Source organism: Erpetoichthys calabaricus, chromosome 8 (assembly GCF_900747795.2).
Source record: "Erpetoichthys calabaricus chromosome 8, fErpCal1.3, whole genome shotgun sequence".
Taxonomy (NCBI): domain Eukaryota; kingdom Metazoa; phylum Chordata; class Cladistia; order Polypteriformes; family Polypteridae; genus Erpetoichthys; species Erpetoichthys calabaricus.
In genome coordinates this window covers 22,643,484-22,663,676 of record NC_041401.2, presented here as the reverse complement: position 1 = coordinate 22,663,676, position 20,193 = coordinate 22,643,484, and the positions used below count along the sequence as shown (strand labels likewise).

Sequence of the window (20,193 nt, the reverse complement as noted above, 5' to 3'; positions counted from 1 at the left end):
GTTGGATTCTGTGGGGGCCGCCAGAGGGAGGTGCTGAGCCCTACATTGGGCTTTTACCATACCTGGGAGCGATTCCAGGTCTGATTAACAAGCCACCTGGAACACTCCCAGGACCAGCTTTAATGGATCCCCCTCATTTCACTCAAAGGGCCAGAGTCGGGTGGAAGATGATAAAGCTTGCCAGAGGAGGAGTGGAAGCGAGGAAGAGAAAGAGAAGGAAAGAAAGTCCTGCATCTTACTTGTATTGGTGCTGGGACTGTTTGGAACTGTGCTGTGGGGTGGGGAGTGAGGGGAAAGCGCTTCCCCACTATAATAAGCGTGTGCTGTGTAGCTTCGCCCACATATTAGTAAAACAGGACAGTGGGGAGGGTCCGGCCCAGCTCTCCACTCCTGACGTCACTCTTCCCGCTCCCCTCAGCCCGCAGCCTCTGTCTCAGATTAACGACAACATATCGCTCCTGCAAACTAACTATAACGCATAGCGCGATGACAGAAGTTGCAAAATCAAACTGGAATATTCAAGCAAATTATAGAAAAAAAGGATCTAAATCCGTTAAGTGGTTCTCTCATTCACTAACTAAGCAGAGTTAAGGTTACGCCCTGAAGTAGATGCATGAGTGAGGAGGACCCTGCCCTCCTCCCCGCAGCCTGATGAGTCTCTCTCGGATTCGTGCTAATAAGTCACTACTGCAAGTGAACTCTAATACTTAGCACAATGAGAAAGTTGTAAAATCAACAGAATGTTTAAGCAAATTATAGAAAAAAACCCGATCTAAATCCATTACGTAGTTCTCTTGTGAAAAGCGGACAGACATACAAATGGGTCTAAAAAACTATAAGAAATTTCACACTTGGACCACGAAATTTTTAAAACCATTTCTTAGTGAGCACCTATGGGCCAAAGGTAACCTACATTCCAAATTTCAACTCCCAAGTCCTCATGATTCAGGAGATTTCATGATGAGTGAGTCAGTGGTATTTGTCTTTTATGAATTACTAGCAAAATACCCGCGCTTCGCAGCGGAGAAGTAATGTGTTAAAGAGGTTATGAAAAAAAAAGGAAACATTTTAAAAATAACGTAACATGATTGTCAATGTAATTGTGTTGTCATTGTTATGAGTGTTGCTGTCTTTTATATATATAATATGCACACACACACACATAAACATATATATACATAAACATATATATATACATATCTACATATACATACGTATATACACATCCACATAAACATATATATACATATACAAATTTACATATCTACATATATATATATATAGACATAGATATATACATACATACATTCACATATATATATATATATATATTACTGAAGAAAGAAAAAAAAAATTAAACAGCCAAATGGGGCTATGCATATGAACTTAAAAGGTTTAAATAAAACAGAAATATGTATTTTATTTTTACTTGGTTAACTTGTGGAGGGTGTATCCTGTAGCAAAGCCCTAACTGTTTTCGTGAAAGCCCGTTTCAGTCAATAAGTGTTATGTGTGTGTTTATGTATGTGTGTATATATATGTAGATATGTGTATATGTAGATATGTATATATATGTATATGTATATAAATGTTTATGTGTGTGTGTATATTATATATATAATATATATATATATATATATATATATATATATATATAAAAGACAGCAACACTTATAACAATGACAACACAATTACATTGACAATCATGTTACGTTATTTTTAAAATGTTTCCTTTTTTTTTCATAACCTCTTTAACACACTACTTCTCTGCTGCGAAGCGCGGGTATTTTGCTAGTGTATATATATATATATATATATATATATATATACAGTAATCCCTCCTCCATCGCGGGGGTTGCGTTCCAGAGCCACCCGCGAAGTAGGAAAATCCGCGAAGTAGAAACCATATGTTTATATGGTTATTTTTAGAATGTCATGCTTGGGTCACAGATTTGCGCAGAAACACAGGAGGTTGTAGAGAGACAGGAACGTTATTCAAACACTGCAAACAAACATTTGTCTCTTTTTCAAAAGTTTAAACTGTGCTCCATGACAAGACAGAGATGACAGTTCTGTCTCACAATTAAAAGAATGCAAACATATCTTCCTTTTCAAAGGAGTGCAAAGCAAGCAGTCAAAAAAAAAAAATCAATACGGCTTTTAAGTATGCGAAGCACCGCCGGTACAAAGCTGTTGAAGGCGGCAGCTCACACCCCCTCTGTCAGGAGCAGGAAGAGAGAGAGAGAGATAGCGAGAGACAGATAAAAAAAATCAATACGTGCCCTTTGAGCTTTTAAGTATGCGAAGCTCCGTGCAGCCTGTCCTTCAGGAAGCAGCTGCACACAGCCCCCCTGCTCACACCCCCCTACGTCAGCGCAAGAGAGAGAAAGTAAGCTGGATAGCTTTTCAGCCATCTGCCAATAGCGTCCTTTGTATGAAATCAACTGGGCAAACCAACTGAGGAAGCATGTACCAGAAATTAAAAGACCTATTGTCCGCAGAAACCCGCGAAGCAGCGAAAAATCCGCGATATATATTTAAATATGCTTACATATAAAATCCGCGATGGAGTGAAGCCGCGAAAGGCGAAGCGCGATATAGCGAGGGATCACTGTATATATATATATATATATATATATATATATATATATATATATATATATATACATACATATACACACATACATGCAGTTTCAATAACATAGAAATCAATATAAATATTAACATCATTATCATATGAGAATATGAAGTAATATATAAGAAGCACATTTTATATAAATATAAATTATTAAACAGTAAAATCTTCTTCTGTAATTTGCTACCGTGGCAATTTGTGTGTCTGTCCAGGATTTTAAATCACCTGTAGCTCGCAAACCGTTTCACCTATTGACTTGAAATCTGGTACACATATAGTACGTCACGTCTACTATCCGCTTTATGGGTGATGATTGTATTACTCTTTTTATGTTTATTTTATTTTATTGTAGAATCAACTCGTATCTGCGCACACCAGGGCGGCCGTGGGCGGATGCGTATGGTGTATTCACTCCATGTTATCGTGCATTGCGCTGTCACTGGTATTTTGATAAAAGAATTTGAACAACATATAAGAAGCGTATAAATTATTAAACAGTAAAACATTAACATTTAAGAAGTAAAGTTAGATTAAGTACTACTGCAGTGCCCTCGGGTATACCTCATTTTTTGTTTGTCCATTACATGCTTAAATGTATACATTTTTTGGTGTACCTACCCGAGAACACGCGACATATAACCGAGCGTGGGAGAAGCATGGATTTTAAACACGCGTTGAGTTCATCTGCTGGTCTCCCTCGTGGAATAACTGGTAATGTTTGAATAAAATCTACAGCGAGTAAAACGACATTACCTCCTATTTTTTTTTTTACGATCTCTGAGATGTTCCTTTTTTCGGTTCAAGGCTTCATGAGCTCTTTTATGTTGTATGGTGTACTTATCCCAAACCATCATTTTTGAATGTTGCAAGACTTTCGCCTTGTATGTAGATCGGGGTAATTACATTCATTGCATTCCTAGTCTGAATCACAATCTGATTGTATGGGTGGTTACCTGGCACTGTAGGGTTGCCACCCGTCCTTTAAAATACGGAATCGTGCCGCGTTTGAGAATGAAATTGCGCGTCCCGTTTTGAATCAATACTGGACGGGATTTGTCCCGTATTTTTTTTTATCATTTTTTTTAAAGCAGCGTCTCATGCAAATCATCCCACACGCATTTTATGAAGATGCCTCCTTTCCTACTTTTGATTGGGTAATACTTGATGTCATCGTTAGTTTGATTGGTCTTTTTAACTGTCCAGTGAGGAGGGCGTGTCTTTTAAGTAGAGTGTGGAAAGTGTTGGCACTGAGATGTGGCGTCAGCGCCAGAGTTGAAGCCCCTAATGTTGCGGTCAGCAAGTCGGCTAACATCCGCCATGTGCCGTCTTTCAGTTGCGAGAAGCAGATCATAGAATGGTTGAAACTGTTGCCCCTAACGTTGCGCCACGGCGTGTGGTTCGTTTATACCTCGTGTCTTCTCATTAAACTTTTATCTCGCGAATATGTTATTGCAATCCGCAGCGGGAGCGTTTCTATAAACTTAATTTAAACTTACGTTTTACACCGTGCTTTGTTTCCCTTATGAACATGCTTGAATGCTTCACTCGCTCCCTTCTCAATTGTTTAATTAATTTTTTGCTCTTCGCTGTTTGCGGCTCTTACGTCATTTCCCCCTACTTCGTTCTTTTATCTCGCGAATATGTTATTGCAATCCTTAACGGAAGCGTTTCATTAAACTGATTGAAAATAGTTTAGCATTTACCTTTTTAGTAAAAGGCGAGCTTTTAAGCCTGAGAAATCACCCCGTAAATGCACACGTTTAATTGCACATGTATTAATATGTATGGTTACACAGTATTAAAAGACAGTGAACAACGTCAGTTACCTTTGTTCCCGCGTTTGATAAAAGGCGAGCTTTTAAGCCTGAGAAATCACCCCGTAAATGCACACGTTTAATTGCACATGTGTTAATATGTATGCTTACACAGTATTAAAAGACAGTCAAAAATTAACGTCATTTACCTTCGTTCCCGCGTTTGACTCGTGCTGTAAATCTCTTCCTTGTTTTTAGTTCACGTCATTACGTAGGAGGCGTGATGACGCGATACGTGACTCCGCCTCCTCCATTACAGTGTATGGACAAAAAATATGTTCCAGTTATGACCATTACGCGTATAATTTCGAAATGAAACCTGCCTAACTTTTGTAAGTAAGCTGTAAGGAATGAGCCTGCCAAATTTCAGCCTTCCACCTACACGAGAAGTTGGAGAATTAGTGATGAGTGAGTCAGTCAGTCAGTGAGTGAGTGAGTCAGTCAGTCAGTCAGTGAGGGCTTTGCCTTTTATTATTATAGATATGTTTTTTTAAGTCCCTGAAATGATTTTGTTCTAATATATAGATTTGAGCAAATTTTGGTGTTTCACCCTCTCCGGGGTGCAAGGGTCCAGATCGATGGTATATTTGGCCACATATTCTGTGTAACAATATGGACCATGGCCTGGAGGCAGGGATATTTGTGCGCCCATGGATGCACAGGCTAATGCACTGTTGTACTTTCTGATCTTTTCCAAGAAGTGCTTGGAGTTTGGGTCTAAATATTTCAACAGGTTCTTAAACCTCTCAAGGTTATCTGTAAGGGTTAATTCAAACTCGACCTTTATGGCAGCAATTGTATTCTCCACCTTGTTTGTTCTCACAGGTGAAGTTGAATGAGTTGCAATGTTTGCACAGGTTGTCAAATGCGTCAGAGTGGGAACTTCATCCTCCATAATATCTGTGTGATTGCACATGGCAATACCGTGCCGCTGAGCATTTCCACGCCGTAAGACATGGGCTGCTTGATGCCTTTCAACCTGTGCTGCATTTGCGGCTACTCGAGCTTCTTCAGTCGCTTGTGAACGGCTGGCACGATTTCTTTCAGCGTTAGTAGCATTCTGTAGCGCACGTTCTTCATCTGTCCTTTGTGTCCAATTTGCACGATTTCTTTCAGCGTTAGTAGCATTTGTAGCCGCATGCTGCCCATCCGTTTGTTGTGCACGTTGTGTAAATCTGGTCACATTAGCAAGTTTACGTTCCTCGTCAGTCATGTGACTTCGTTTCCTACACATCCTTTACGCGGCAACTGCTTGTGGCTGCATTGCGATTGTCACTCATTTTAGAACTGAGATCAGCTAAAATTTAAACAATGACCGTTGTTAATACCCAGCCGTCATTACTCATGCTTCTAACTTGTATTGAGTCGAGGTATTGGCATGAACACCATACATACGGGGTATTGACATGAACACCATACATACAGATACTATCAAATTATATATAAGGATTATAGCATTCTCAAACCTGCGTAATTCAATTCAGAGTCACAAGGAGCAAGAAACTTATCTCAGCAGCACTGTGCTCAAGGCAGAAAACATCCCAGCATGAGGTCTCCGTCCATCTCACAGCCCACTCACACAGCTGGCAAATTCATCTAACCAGAACTTTTTCAGGTGGCTTACTATTCATGACTTTGTGTTTTTCCCAAAACACTATATTGAAATACACATGAACAAAATGAAGTGGAAAGTCATGGAATCACTCCAAAAACTGTATTTGAATGCGGAACTTGTCCACATCCAGAATCCAGTGGAGTCTCAGATTAAACTAAATCCACTGGCAGCTTGAGGCTGGTCTTTCACTTTACATAGGAGGCCCACGATGACCTTGAGGTGCTGATCTAGTATGAAAGTGTCATAGTAATTACACAGAGTAAATTGTAATTGGAAATATAATAAAATAATTTGTATTCAAAGAGGAACTAAAATCTAGATGAACAAAAAATAAAATCTTGCAAAATTTCCTACCCATATTTCGGATGCACAACAACTCCTCTTGGGTTTTCAAAGCAGTAGGTATTGTTGGGATCTACGCAATGTTGTGCCAGTTTTTTAACAAATCGTCCATCCAGCTCTGCCACATTCAGACAATCCAGGTAAGTGTCCACCCAGTATAGTTTTCTGAAAGAAAAAAAAAAAACGTTTGTGAATGTTCTCCACAGACCAGCGCAACAATCTGGGAATCCAGTCTGGAATAAGGGCTAACAGGAGCAGATCTGAGCTCTTCTTTGTAACCAGATGGCATTACATTGGTGATGCGTTCTTCAATTCTGGATTATTGTGATAATTTTTGTCAGCTTGTTCACCCTTTTAAGCCATGCAAGAATGAAAACAAATTAGGAAATACAGTGGATTCAGAAAGTTTTCACTTCCACTTTCTCCACACTTTATTGTGTTATTGAATTGTTTTAAATGAAAATTTGCCAGTTCTGCCTATTAACCTACAATCAATAACCCATAATGACAAACTGAAAAGATGTTTACAGAATGGTTAGCAAATGTATTAAAAATCGAAAACTGAAATCTCGCATTCACCCATGTTCATGGAAACATTTCCAGAATCCTGTTTTCACTCCAGGGTATTGAGTGCGGCTTGACGAGGGGAAAAAATGCATTTAAGTGATTTGAGCATAAGGCTGCAACATATAACATTAGAACATTAGAACACTCTAGACGAGAACAGGCCATTCAGCCCAGCAAAGCTCGCCAGTCCTATCCACTTATTTCTTCCAAAAAAACATCAAGTCGAGTTTTGAAAGTCCCCAACGTCTTACTGTCTACCACACTACTTGGTCACTTATTCCAAGTGTCTATTGTTGTTTGTGTAAAGAAGAACTTCCTAATGTTTGTGCGAAATTTCCCCTTAACAAGTTTCCAACTGTGTCCCCGTGTTCTTGATGAACTCATTTTAAAGTCACAGTCTTGATCCACTGGACTAATTCCCTTCCTAATTTTAAACACTTCAATCATAACAAAGATATAAAAACTGAAGGGGTCTGAATACGTGGTAAAAGCACCGTAAATACACAGACAATTTACAAATTTTTGCCATGCTGTCCAGGTGGTGTATGTGTGTCTCAAAGGGAGTAAAGTTAAGCCATGATGTGCGATTTATTATCTTCAACTTCTCATTCCATGTTTGTTATTTTCTCGCCTCACCTTAAAAACGACACTCGTTTGTCATCTAAAACAGGGGTTCTCAAAGTCGGTCCTGGGGACCCCTTGTAGGTGCAGGTTTTTGTTCCAACCAGATTCATAATCAGTGACAACAGATGCAAACACTGATCTCATTTAGTTAGCTGGTATTTTTTTTTCTATTATTTTATTCTACATTCAGAAAAGCACAGCAGCATGATTTTTACTTTTATAAGACATTTAGAAATATTTCTGCTTTTGCTATAGATTTAAATCCTTAACTCTCTTTTCATTATATTTTGCCCTTTCTCTGTGCAGTTTGCTCCCTTCGTTGTATCTTAATAATGACAATTAAAAACGAGCAGAGTAAACACCCATGCAAACAACACTGAATCATGAAAGGGGGTGCAACTACTTTAGCATCAAACTCACTAATTAGAAAACAATGAATTAATTAACCAATTACAAAACTTAGAAAGGTAGAATGAAAATCAAGATGGAAATATTGTTAAAAAGAAAAAAATACATTATTCCCATTTAACTGCTTAGAACATTTTCATATTTTTTGACTTAGTTTTCTAATTTCTGTATTGTTCCCAAAACAGAGAATCAGGGAAACAGAAGTTCACTTAATTAGCGAAGGAGTTCAATTAAAAACAGAGGCTGGCTGGAACAAAAACCTGCAGCCACAGGGGGTCCCCAGGACCAAGTTTGAGAACCCCAGATCTAAAAGAAGGACATGCTCTTCTTAAGAAAAGTGGGGTTTTCTTTTACACATGTCGTCATTTATTTTAATTTCATTTTAGACACTGTGTCCAGTTTGTGCTGATTTATATTGTTCATCTTATTTGTTCATGAAGTCGTGATGTTTATACTTTACATTACTTTTCATGACTTTATTTGATCAAAAGAGCGACAAACACTTTACCCCATAATTACAGTATTGCCAATCAAATGTTTCTAATGGATGCTTTTCATAGGCAATTTCAGGGCAGGTTAATAAAGTAGTTCTTGAAGTTGCCGATTGAGAGGGATTTTGAGAATAATGCAAACAAGTAGCTTGTACACCATGGGCATGAATCGTAAGGCTGCTCATTAACTGTAACGATTCTTCAATTTTGGGAAAAGCATACCTAAGACTTTTAAAGTCAACTGTATTTAGAAATTTTTAAAATTCTAAAAGGTTCACAAACTGTTACTGCCGGAAGGGATTCCACTCCGTTGGGCCCTTGAGCAAGGCCTTTAACCTGAAAATTACTCTAATGGCTGACCCTGCACTCCGACCCCCAAAGGTCACGTGAAAAGACAATTTCCCCAAAGAGATTAATAAAGTGTATCAAAGCTAAAGTGTTTCAAGGACTAAATGTTTCTTAAGAACTTACATCTGAACATCTTCGACATGGCAAAAGTGGATCAAATCAGTCAGAAGTTACGCAAACAAATTACAAGCCCCTCGTCTAATTCCATAAGAAAAATTTTTGAATTTTGCTGTGTTTTTACCTGCCAACCCAATCAACAGCCAGACCCTCTCCATGACGAATCCCTGAGATAATGGTCTCTTTATTGGTGCCATTTAGAAACATCCTTTCGATGACTCCCCTAGTCACGTCAACCCAGTACAACCTTTTGTCCACTCTGTCAAAATCCATAGCCACCACGCTGGTCAGACCTTGCAGGATCAGCGAGTAGGATGTCCCATCGGTGGAGAGATTGCGGAGGTAGTAGCGATTGCTGAAAATAAGGTAAGGAGCAATGTTGCTGTTCTGTCGACATCTTCTTCCATCGGGCTCCCTGATATACCCTGGGGCACACTTGCAGATGTAGGAACCGACGGTGTTTTCACAGAGTTGACTGCACATGCTGGATGAATCGTTACATTCATCCACATCATCACAAGTCCGGTTGTCAGACATGAGCCGATAGCCAGGTCGACACGTGCACCGGAAGCTGGTTGGAGTGTCTGTACAGTTGTGGTCGCAGTGGTGCATCGAAGGGTCTGTGCATTCATTGATGCCTAGAATGAGAGAACACAATGGGAAATGTTGTACCAGTTTCTGTAGGATGTTTTCATTTGTTTGATTTACAATACATGTAAAAATGGCTATTCAGACCACTGTCCTGTGAACTTTAACATCATTTTTAAAATGGAAAGTTAATGCTTGCTGGCATTATAATGGCTCTTAATGTGTTCAGTGTCACCTAAGACTTAAATTGATATCTCAAAATATTGTGTTAATTTTTATTAATTTGTATTTTTCCTAAGTATTGTTCTGCCAATAATAGAGAAAAATCAAATAAGCAAAAATTAAATACAAGCACCTACAACAGAAGATGAGAAAAAAAACGCTGTAAAATAACTAACAAAGCTTCCAAGCTAAAAGATCTACAAAAACAAAATGCCTAAATTAAAAAAAAAATGCAAAAGTCCTGACTCCCTAAATTGATTATAAATAACCATCAATAACTTGATAAGGTGCCACATGAGAGGTTGGGCATCAAATTAAAAGAAGTGAGAGTTCAGGGTGATGTGTGTAGATGGGTGCAGAATTGGCTCAGACACAGGAAGCAGGGTGATGGTGGTAGGAACCTCATCAGAACTGGCTGATGTTAAGAGTGGTGACCAGCAGGGAGCACCGCTATTTTTAATACAGTATATACAGTATACAGTAAGTGATTTGGATAGGAATATAAGGAACAAGCTGGTTAAGTTTGCAGATTATAACAAGATAGGTGGATTAGCACATAATTTGGAATCCATTATATCATTACAGTAGGACTTGGACGGCATACAGGCTCGGGCAGATATGTGGCAGATGACATTTAATATCAGTAAATGTAAAGAATTACACATAGAAAGTAAAAATGTTAGGTTTGAATACACAATGGGAGGTTGGAAAATCGAGAGTCCACCTTTTGAGAAGGATTTAGGAGTTGTAGTGTACTCTAAGCTACCGACTTCCCGACAGTGTTCAGAATCCATTAAGAAGGCTAACAGAATGTCAGATTATATAGCGCCTTGATATGTGGAGTACAAGTCACAGGAGGTTATGCTTAACCGTAATAACACACTGGTGAGGCCTCATCTGGAGTACTGTGTGAAGTTTTGGTTTCCAGGCTATAAAAGGACATAGAGAAGGTCCAGAGAAGAGTCACCAGGCTCATTCCAGGGCTACAAGGGATGAATTATGAAGAAAGATTAAAAGAGCTGAGCCTGTTCAGTTTAAGCAAAAGATGATTAAGAGGAGACCTGACTGAAGTGTTTAAAATTATGGAGGGAATTAATCCAGTGGATCGAGACGGTGACTTTAAAATGAGTTCATCAAGAACACAGGGACACAGTTGGAAACTTGTGAAGGGTAAATTTTGCACAAACATTAGGAAGATTTTCTTTACACAAAGAACGATAGACACTTGGAATAAGCGACCAAGTAGTGTGGTAGACAGTAAGACTTTATGGACTTTCAAAACTCGACTTCATGTTTTTTTGGAAGAAATAAGTGGATAGGACTGACGAGCTTTGTTGGGCTGAATGGCCTGTTCTTGTCTAGAGTGTTCTAATGTTCTAACTTAAAATCCACAAACTTGAACAAAATAATCAGTGTGCTGTTGTTATAACTCATCCAGGCTTTGTCCCATGGCTGCGATTCAAATTCAGGTTTTATGTCTTTGTTAATTTTTTATTCGTTTATATGTATTTAATTTTATTTATTTTGTCACACATGCATGTCCGAGAGTCATCCTCCAGCAGAGGAGGCCTTTGGGTTGTGCGGGACCTAGGGCTGACCAACCCTACCCGGGGCCAGTTACGTCAAATGCTGTTACCGGTATGTTTGGAATGTATAAACTTGTGTGCAAATTTAATAAAAATAATGTTAACATACACTGGATTTTCTCATTACAGTATTCAGCTAAATTTTTGCAAGATAACACACGGACTTTATCAAAATGTAACTGGAGAATATAACTTGACAAATCCGCTCGAACGGGACACAAGGACCTCAAAAGCAGGGCCCCCTTAGGTGTGGGGCCTGGGGCAATCACACCACTTGCCACCACCAAATGCCACTCTTGCCTTCCAGGCTTATCAGAGGCAAGCACAACCACTGCAGGACATGAGGCCGGCACTGTCGACAACGGTGTTGCTAATTTTTCCACCAACAGCTCAGACATCTGACTCCACCCCTTCCAGTCCATTGACTATAAAAGCTGAGATGCTCCTAGCAGGGGTCGTCTCATTCCAGGACGAGCAGGCTGCCAGATAGAGCTCCTACCTAACATGTATGATCACTCTACAAAACGTCCCTTTCAAAACCAGAATCTACCAGGCCATATTATCATTACTTCTGTCATTTAAACCATAGAGCGCCAGTTTATTTTTCTGGACTGGTTATTAAAACGGTCAGCCTGGTTGGTACCCCAACATTTTTGGTGGGCATGCGTGTTCCCTCGGTCAACTACAATGTTTATTTGCTATTAATTGTGTTTATATATTAATGTCTTGGTAATGAGCCATGTATGATGTGGGTGGTCACCCAAGAGGTGGGACCACCTGCCAATAGCCACCAGGAACAGCCCTCTGCTTATAAATCCGGAGGGTTTTCTGCAGGTCTTGACAGTTCATTGTGAATGAGCTCTGGAGCTGGTGAGTATGTGTGTGTCTGTCTTTCTCTGTGCTTTTTGTAAAACTCTGGATTTCTTTGACTTTCTGCTCTGTGTTTTGACCTTGCTATTGGAATCTGTTTTGGAACTTTGTGCCACAGGCAATTCAATTTTGCCTTTTGTGCTCCACAGAGCCTTCGTTTGTGCTCCTGGGAATATATGGAAATAATTATTTTTTTATTATTTTATACAGATTCTACATAGCCCTATTTGTATCCAGCTAGGGTGTTTGACAGGAGTTCCTACTTTAGTGGGCATCTTTGGAAGTGCTTTTGGGACTAATGTACTTAAACATATATAACTTCAAATTATAGGAATTACTCTGGACAACAGTAATTTTTTTTTTCAAAATGATTTGCTGTCTGAAACGTTGTTGTTATTATGATATTGTACGTTTAAGTTGAACACAAATATAATTTCAGATTGATTAGTATCATGAATTATAGGACAGCTTAAGGCAGTGGTTCTCAAACTGTAGGGCGCGAATGTTGCCATATGTGGCGTAATTTCGCTATTCATAGGGAAATTTTAAACTTGTAGCGGTGTATCGGCCACAAAAAAATAGGAATAAATTTTATTAGGGTTTCAAAAAAACATTAGGGGGGCGCGTTTAAAACTGTTATGAAAACTCGGTTCGCAAATACTTAAAGGTTGAGAAACGCTGGCTTAAGGGCTCTGGTGATTGTAATTCCCCACCACTCCAGGGATTGGCGCTTTGTCCTAATGCGTTTTCTCGTCCTCCCTCGGCAGATGGGAAGATTGACAGCTATAACACCACTGACATCACTTCCATTGTCCGTCTACCTGGACCTGCCTCTTCCTGCCAGAGCGACTTATGACTGGAAAATCTGCCATCTTAAGAACACGCATTCATAAAGACTTTTCCACAATTTTTTGTGTTTTTCTTTGTTTTTTCAATTTTAGTTACATGGGGTTACCAGCATGGTACCCCAACTCCTCATCATTGTTTCTCTGTTCACTTACACTTACACAAACATGTAACTAGATTTTATTTAATCTGCCGTGACTAGTTGCTTTATGATCCTGACACACTGCATTGGTTCAGTTGAGCTAAAATTGTTTTGCTTTTCAGTGTTCGAGAATACGCATCAGAATTGATGGAGTTCACTTACCCTGATGACGCTTTACCATCATTGCAATGACCTGGTGAAACTTGTTACTATATTCATTACTGACTGCACCAAGATTAGCAGGGAAGAAGTTCGAGTGTGAATGAAGAAAATGAATTTATTAACGACATGTTGCACGTCATGGTTTTGTCTGCTTGAATCATGTTGTTCACCAGCTGGACATAATTTGATACCCTGCAGTTGCCAAGACAATTCTCAACAACATCCCTGAATGCCTTCATTGCCTTCATTTCTCCTGCTCCTCTAGCAGATCTTTGTATTTCTTGTCATTGATGATGTGTCTGACTTGTGGACCAACAAAATCAGATGCATTCCATAATCTTGGCATCAGTTATTTGTGGAAACATCTCTCTCAGATATTGAAATCCTTTACCTTCCTTGTTCTTCTCTTTCACTAAATTTTCATTAGTCCAAGTTTTATATCAAGAGGTAGCAAAAAATATCTTTTTCGGTTTGATGTGCCACACTTTTCTTCCCTTATGGAGTGGCCAGTTCTTTTTAATGTAATGAGACTCTTTAGCGTGGCTGTCACAGTACTTGGTGTATCCAAGCTGCATTCTTAGGAGCAGTGACACTCCTCTTAGATTACCGCAGATGTTCTAGTGTACATGTATACTGTCACGTATGAGGATCGACTACAGGGCTCATCGAAGTATGTGGTACCACGATGAGATGAGAGGGGGCACTGTCACTAACAGTTTTGTCTCCCTCACAGCTTTGATAAATTGCCTCTTGAGAGCAACAGAACCAAAGAGGTTCCAGTATACAGGAGAGACACACTCAGGAAGTGGAGTCTCAAATTAGACCTGTCTAGCCATAAGGAAGGTCACGCAGAGAGACGCCTCACACATTTATAAATGACAGCAATTTACCGACCTCTGCAGCCCCAGCGATTGCTTATTTCTGTTAAAGATTTGCTTTATTTTTCATGCCAACGAATTGAACAGGGTTTTTGCCTGGTTGGCACCCCAACTATTTTTGACCTTGCCTTGCTACAATACTCATGATATGAGAGGAAACTGCAAAGATAAACGATTGCAATGACATGTGTTATGAAACTTTAAAGGTAATTTTTGTGATCAGCAGCTCAAAATCCGAGACATGGAGTTGAAGCAGAAGTAGGGTTACCAGACATCTGGAAAAAAAGGACATGTCCTCCATCTCGGCGTGTTGTCCTCTGTCCAGCAGGCATTACCTAAAAAGATGAAAATGTCCGGCTTTCTCATCTCTATGTTTTACATAAAACATCTCTGTTTTATCCAAAACAAAACATGGCTATGCGTTTATGCCCATATCACCATTTTGTGTTGTCCATACTTGTTATACGAATATGCAGTTGTCTTTAATCTGAAAATGTCGTCCAGCAGTAACACTAACAAGAAGAAATGCAAATTCTTGGACCACATGAAAATGAAGTATCTGTGCTTTGGTGAAGGACGCATCGAAAACGGAGCAAAGTGTTTGGTTTGTGATTCTTACGTGTCCGTTACAAGCAAGGGTACCTTCTGTGACCTGTGAAATTAGTTTTCATTGTAAAACCCAGTTCACAGTGTGTTTTGTGAATTCTCCTTTGTCCTCCTTTATCATGGCTTTATCCTCATTTATGACCTTTGGTGTCCTTCTTTGGGTTCGCAGGTTTCTGGTAACCCTAAGCAGAAGCTTTGACAAGTTTTAAGAAGACTGAAGATGAGATATTAGGGACAGCTTAGCTATTAGCTGAACAAACTGGCTTAATGAACTGAATGGTCTCCTTTTGTTTGTGAAATGTCTTACGTAAATCCATAATAGGCACTGTGAAAGACGGCCAGCAGCTCAACCCGGTCGGGATGCCCTGAGGATGGAAGGAATGGTGGAAGGCAGTGTCCAAAAGTATCTAGATGCTAGATGGCAGCACCCCTGGAGTGTAGCGGTGCCCTGGATTCCCGTAAGACATCCTGAGACTTGCAGTTTGGTTTCTCATCCCTTTGGATGCCACCAGGGGGAGCTGTTGAAGGACCTGGGCACTCATCCTTTCCCTATAGCCCAGAAGTACGAGGTAGTCACAAGGACAGAAACCCCGAAGTACTTCCGGGCTGAAGAAAAAAGTCAGTTCTTCATCAGACCTGGACGTGTAGCCAGTCACGTGGTCGGAAGGACAGGAGCACTTCCAGGTCAAGGAATATTTAAAGGACTGCTGGGAAGCCAGCAGGTGAGCTAGTGTCGGGAGGAGGAAGATTGACCGGAGTAGTGGAGGAGAAAAGAAAGAGAGAAGGAAGAGGATTGTTTTGTGTTTGTGCTTGTGCTTGGACTGTGTTGTGGGCTCATGGGAACAGGAAAGACATTCTCCACGAGTGGAGAAAAATTAAAAAATTGTGTGCTTATAAATGTGCCTCCTGTGTCTGACTGTGTCGGGTTGGGTGGCTGGCACGCGCCCTAGTTGTTCTGTCACAGCACCCAAAAGGATCCAGGAAGCAAAATCAAGATACACATGATTATTTAGAAAATATTTCCATCCACATAAAGTGTACGTTAGACTTACCACATCCCTTCTCATCGCTGTTGTCCCCACAGTCATCTGACCTGTCACAGACTTTGCTGTTCTGAATGCAGTTTCCATTGTCACATCTGAACTGATATGGTGGACAGGTGGCTGCTGGTGTGTGGCAGAGATGCTCCTGTTCATCAGACTCATCTCCGCAGTCATTATCCCCATCACACACAAAGCTTCTTGAGATGCAGCGGCCATTTTGACAGGTGAACTGTTGCTGGGAGCACGGTAGATACGTACAGCCACGTTCATCACTACCGTCTCCGCAGTCATTCCGCCGGTCACACCTCAAATCAACATACAAAAGAGCACAAGTGAGCTAAAGTTAGAGAAAGATGCTTTTTATTCACCACAATGACGATCATATAAGAAAACATTTGGCTGTGAACTCTGGGAACAGTTACTGTACGTACAGTGCCAGAAGAAGGCGATTCGTTTTAACACACTTCCAGTTAAAGATAATTTTTTGTTCACTCAGTCACACTTTATTTGATATTAGATTTTGTTTGAAGACCTGCAAACATTTTGTGTCAAAAATGCACGATAATAGAGGAAATCAAGTATATTATCTGTATCTGTATATTACGCACAGTTTGGTATGACCCGCACATAACATCTTTCATGTGATATTTCTTTGGACCTTTGGGTTGAACATTCATGTCCACAACATTCATGTCCTTTTTAGGCAAGTCACTGGGCCGTTCCCCTTAACTCTTTTTAAACCAGGGACAGTCACAAGTGAATGTTATTGACCTAGAAATAAGCAGAACAGCCTTATGGTTGGATTGATGATCGGCCACAGCCATTACCCAGCCAGGACACCAGGTGGATGGAAGGACTTGGGGGAAAGAGGTCATCTGCAAGGCACTACCTCCCCCGAGATGTTAGAGGACAGCCCTCCCTTGCAGCTGTGGCACCATGGATTTCCACAGGGCATGCTGGGAGTTGGAGTTTGGCACAGCCCTGTTGGGTTCCGTGGGGGCCGCCAGGGGGAGCTGCAGAACCCTAACCCTAACCCAAGGAGTGATTCCATGTCTGATTAAATGAGCCACCTGGAACACTCCCAGGAACAGCTTTAAAGGAGCCACCTCACTCCATTCAGAGTCAGGAGGAAGAGGGGCGAAGCTTGAGAGAAAGAAGAGAGAAAAGAAGGATTGTGTATTGGTGCTTTGGTGTTGTGAACATTATGCTCTTGTGGGGAGAAAAGAAAATGCTTCCCCATCTGTAAATAATGGTGTACTGCGCAGAGAAACCCGTGTCCTGCCTGTCTGTGTCGGGTTAGGGCAGCCGTTCACGCCCTGGACTTCACAATGGGAATGAGTGAATCCACTAAATGTGTTGGAATTGTTAACTCAGTAATTTGGTAGTTTCTATATGCAGTGGAACCTCTGGTCACGACCGTAATTCGTTCCAAAACTCTGGTCGCAACCTGATTTGGTCGCGACCCGAACTAATAGCCCCCATAAGATTGTATGTAAATACAGTCAATCTGTTCCAGACCATACGAACTGTATGTAAATATATTTTTTTAAAGATTTTTAATCACAAAAATAGTTAATTATACCATAGAATGCCCAGTGTAATAGTAAACTAAATGTAAAAACATTGAATAGCACTGAGAAAACCTTGAACAACAGAGAAAACTAACATTGCAAGAGTTCGCGCTACACCCTTACGAACCACTCGCTGTAAACACTTTTTTTAATGAATTTTAAGCACAGGGAAAAAAATGAAAATTTGAAAAATCCTTAATTTATTCAAAAACTAACCATAAACAACCAAGAAAACTAACCTTGCATGAGGTCAATAATTTCTTTCTTTAATTCGATTTCAATTTTCTTCAAACCTTTCTTCTCACCAACACTACCACTCTTCACTTGCTTAGAGGGCATGGTTAATTGCAAAATTAATGCAAAAGCACATGAAAAAGAGCACAGAGTTCACAGCGAATGCAGGGAGAGACTGAACACGTGCAGAAATCATTGGTGCGTACAAACCGGAAGGGAAACTGGCTGGCTGCCAGTGTTTTTGTTCGCTATCCGAGTGTGTGGTCGTGAACAGATGCAAAAGTTTGGCGAACTTTTTGATCGTAACCCAAGTTGTACGTGTTCCAAAACGTTCGTAACCAGAGGTTCTACTGTAATGAATAACTGTTCCATTTCTTCAATTTCTACCCCATTTTGGCCATTGGACTATAAATAGCAGTCGTGAGCTCACCTGTAAGAACTCCTGATACACAAACCATTGTCACAAGTGAATTCTGTCTCTGAGCAAGATCTCCTTGTGCAGTTCTGATGTTCATCGTAGGCGTCACCACAGTCGGCATCCCCATCACACACCCAGGACTGGGGGATACATTTTCTTTGTGGTGGCCGGTAATTCACGCAGGTGAATTCAGATGGAGCACAGGTGCGGTTGGCTGAAAGCAAAGACAGAATGGCGCAGTAAACCAACAGTGTACAGCGAGTGAGCCATCAAAAATAAGTCTTGAACATAAACCATCAAATTTAACCCTCAAATAATCTACAAAAGAATTTAGAACAGAGATGTACAGCAAGACAGCTTTACCTCACTAGATATATTAGCCCAAGCAGTTTATGTGAATCTGTGAATTGAAATATTCAGGCTGTTTTGTGACAAAGAAAGTGGACAGGTGGACCTAATAAAGTGGCCACTGAGAGAGCCAATGGCACTGCTTGCATCGTAATTTTATGAAGAATATCACAAGACAGAATCTTAGTAATCAACAGAAGTGATTCATTTAATCCCTAAGATCATTCTCAATTATCAAATGGCCTTTAATCAATACCCACCACAGTTGTGCCTCTCGTCCTCGTCACTCATGTCTCCACAGTCGTTGTCACCATCACAGATCCATGAGGCCGGAATGCACCTTGAATCATCACATTTGAACTGATCGCTCGAGCAAGTCCGAACATGGGAAGCTTGGATGAAACAAATGTTCTCTGGTTAAAATTCATGTTTTAGGAACTAAGCCAAACGCTTAAAATTTAGCTCAAGTTAATACCACTGGCTGTACTCTGATTGAAGAGACTTTGTGATTTTGTGTTATTGAAGCTTATGCTTGAATGTCTTATCATTTAATGACTTCTGTAATGTATTTATCTAGAACAAATAAAGATTACCATATATAATCGTGTATAAGTCGGGTCTTGAAACCCAAAAAATTGATCATAAAATCAGACCCCAACTTATACGCCTGTTCAAAACTATGACACTTTATTATTTTTTATACATCTTCTTGCCTCCTCCAATCTCACACCAGTTTCTCAGACACATAGAATTTTGTTGCAGCAGCGCAGTTACCAATTTCTTTCGCCACTTCAGCAAGTTTTAATTTAAAACCAGCTTCATATTTTCTTTTGATCAAATGCGCCATCATAGATAAGGGATGCTCTTACAATAAAGGTGCATGAGGGTGTGAGATACAAAAAACACAAATCAGTGCAAACGTTGCTTCGGAATACTTCGGATATTACCGTGTGGTCACGTAGGCACAATACATAAAAAAAAAGGCGTTAGCATATTGTAATCTCTTGTACCAATAGCGTGAGTTTTCCACATTCGACTTATACGACCGACATTATAAAATACTGGAAATTATATGGTAAAATCAAGCCCAGACTCATCCGCGGGAGAACTTAAATGCGAGCATATACAGTAATATTATAACCCCAATTCCAAAAAAGTTAGGACGCTGTGTATAATGTAAATAAAAACAGAATGCAATGATTTGCAAATCTCATAAACCCATATTTTATTCACAATAGAAAACATATCAAATGTTAAAACTGAGAAAATGCGTCATTTTAAAAAAAGAAGAAGGTCATTTTGAATTTGATGGCAGCAACATGTCTCAAAAAAGTCGGGCCAGGGTCTGTTTTACGACTGTGTAGCATCCCCTCTTTTTTTAACCCGTTGCTGGGCTTTTGGGAGAGGAATGTCATCCCATTCTTGTCTGATTCAGGATTCTAGCTGCTTAACAGCCCTGGGTCTTCTATGTCATATTTTTCATTTCATGATGCGGCAAATGTTTTCAATTGGTAAAAGGTATGAACTATAGGCAAGTCAGTTTAGCACCGGGTCTCTTCTACTACAAAGCCATGCTGTTGTAATAGTGGTTTTGTGGTTTTGCATTATCTTACTGAAATTTGCGAGGCCTTCTTTGAAAAAGACATCATCTGGATGGGAGTAGATGTTGCTCTAAAACCTGTATGTACCTTTCAACATTGATGGTGCCTTTCTAGATG

General features: G+C 40.0%; 1 protein-coding gene across 1 annotated transcript in view; it reads right to left on the bottom strand.

Moving 5' to 3' along the window:
* The window catches only part of lrp2a (low density lipoprotein receptor-related protein 2a), a 357,969-nt gene that overhangs the window by 102,292 nt on the left and 235,484 nt on the right, over positions 1–20,193 (bottom strand). The window contains 5 exon segments of the mRNA XM_051930710.1: positions 6,419–6,571; positions 9,086–9,599; positions 15,914–16,209; positions 18,140–18,341; positions 18,736–18,867. Of these exon segments, the coding sequence (XP_051786670.1) occupies positions 6,419–6,571; positions 9,086–9,599; positions 15,914–16,209; positions 18,140–18,341; positions 18,736–18,867 (1,297 nt within the window).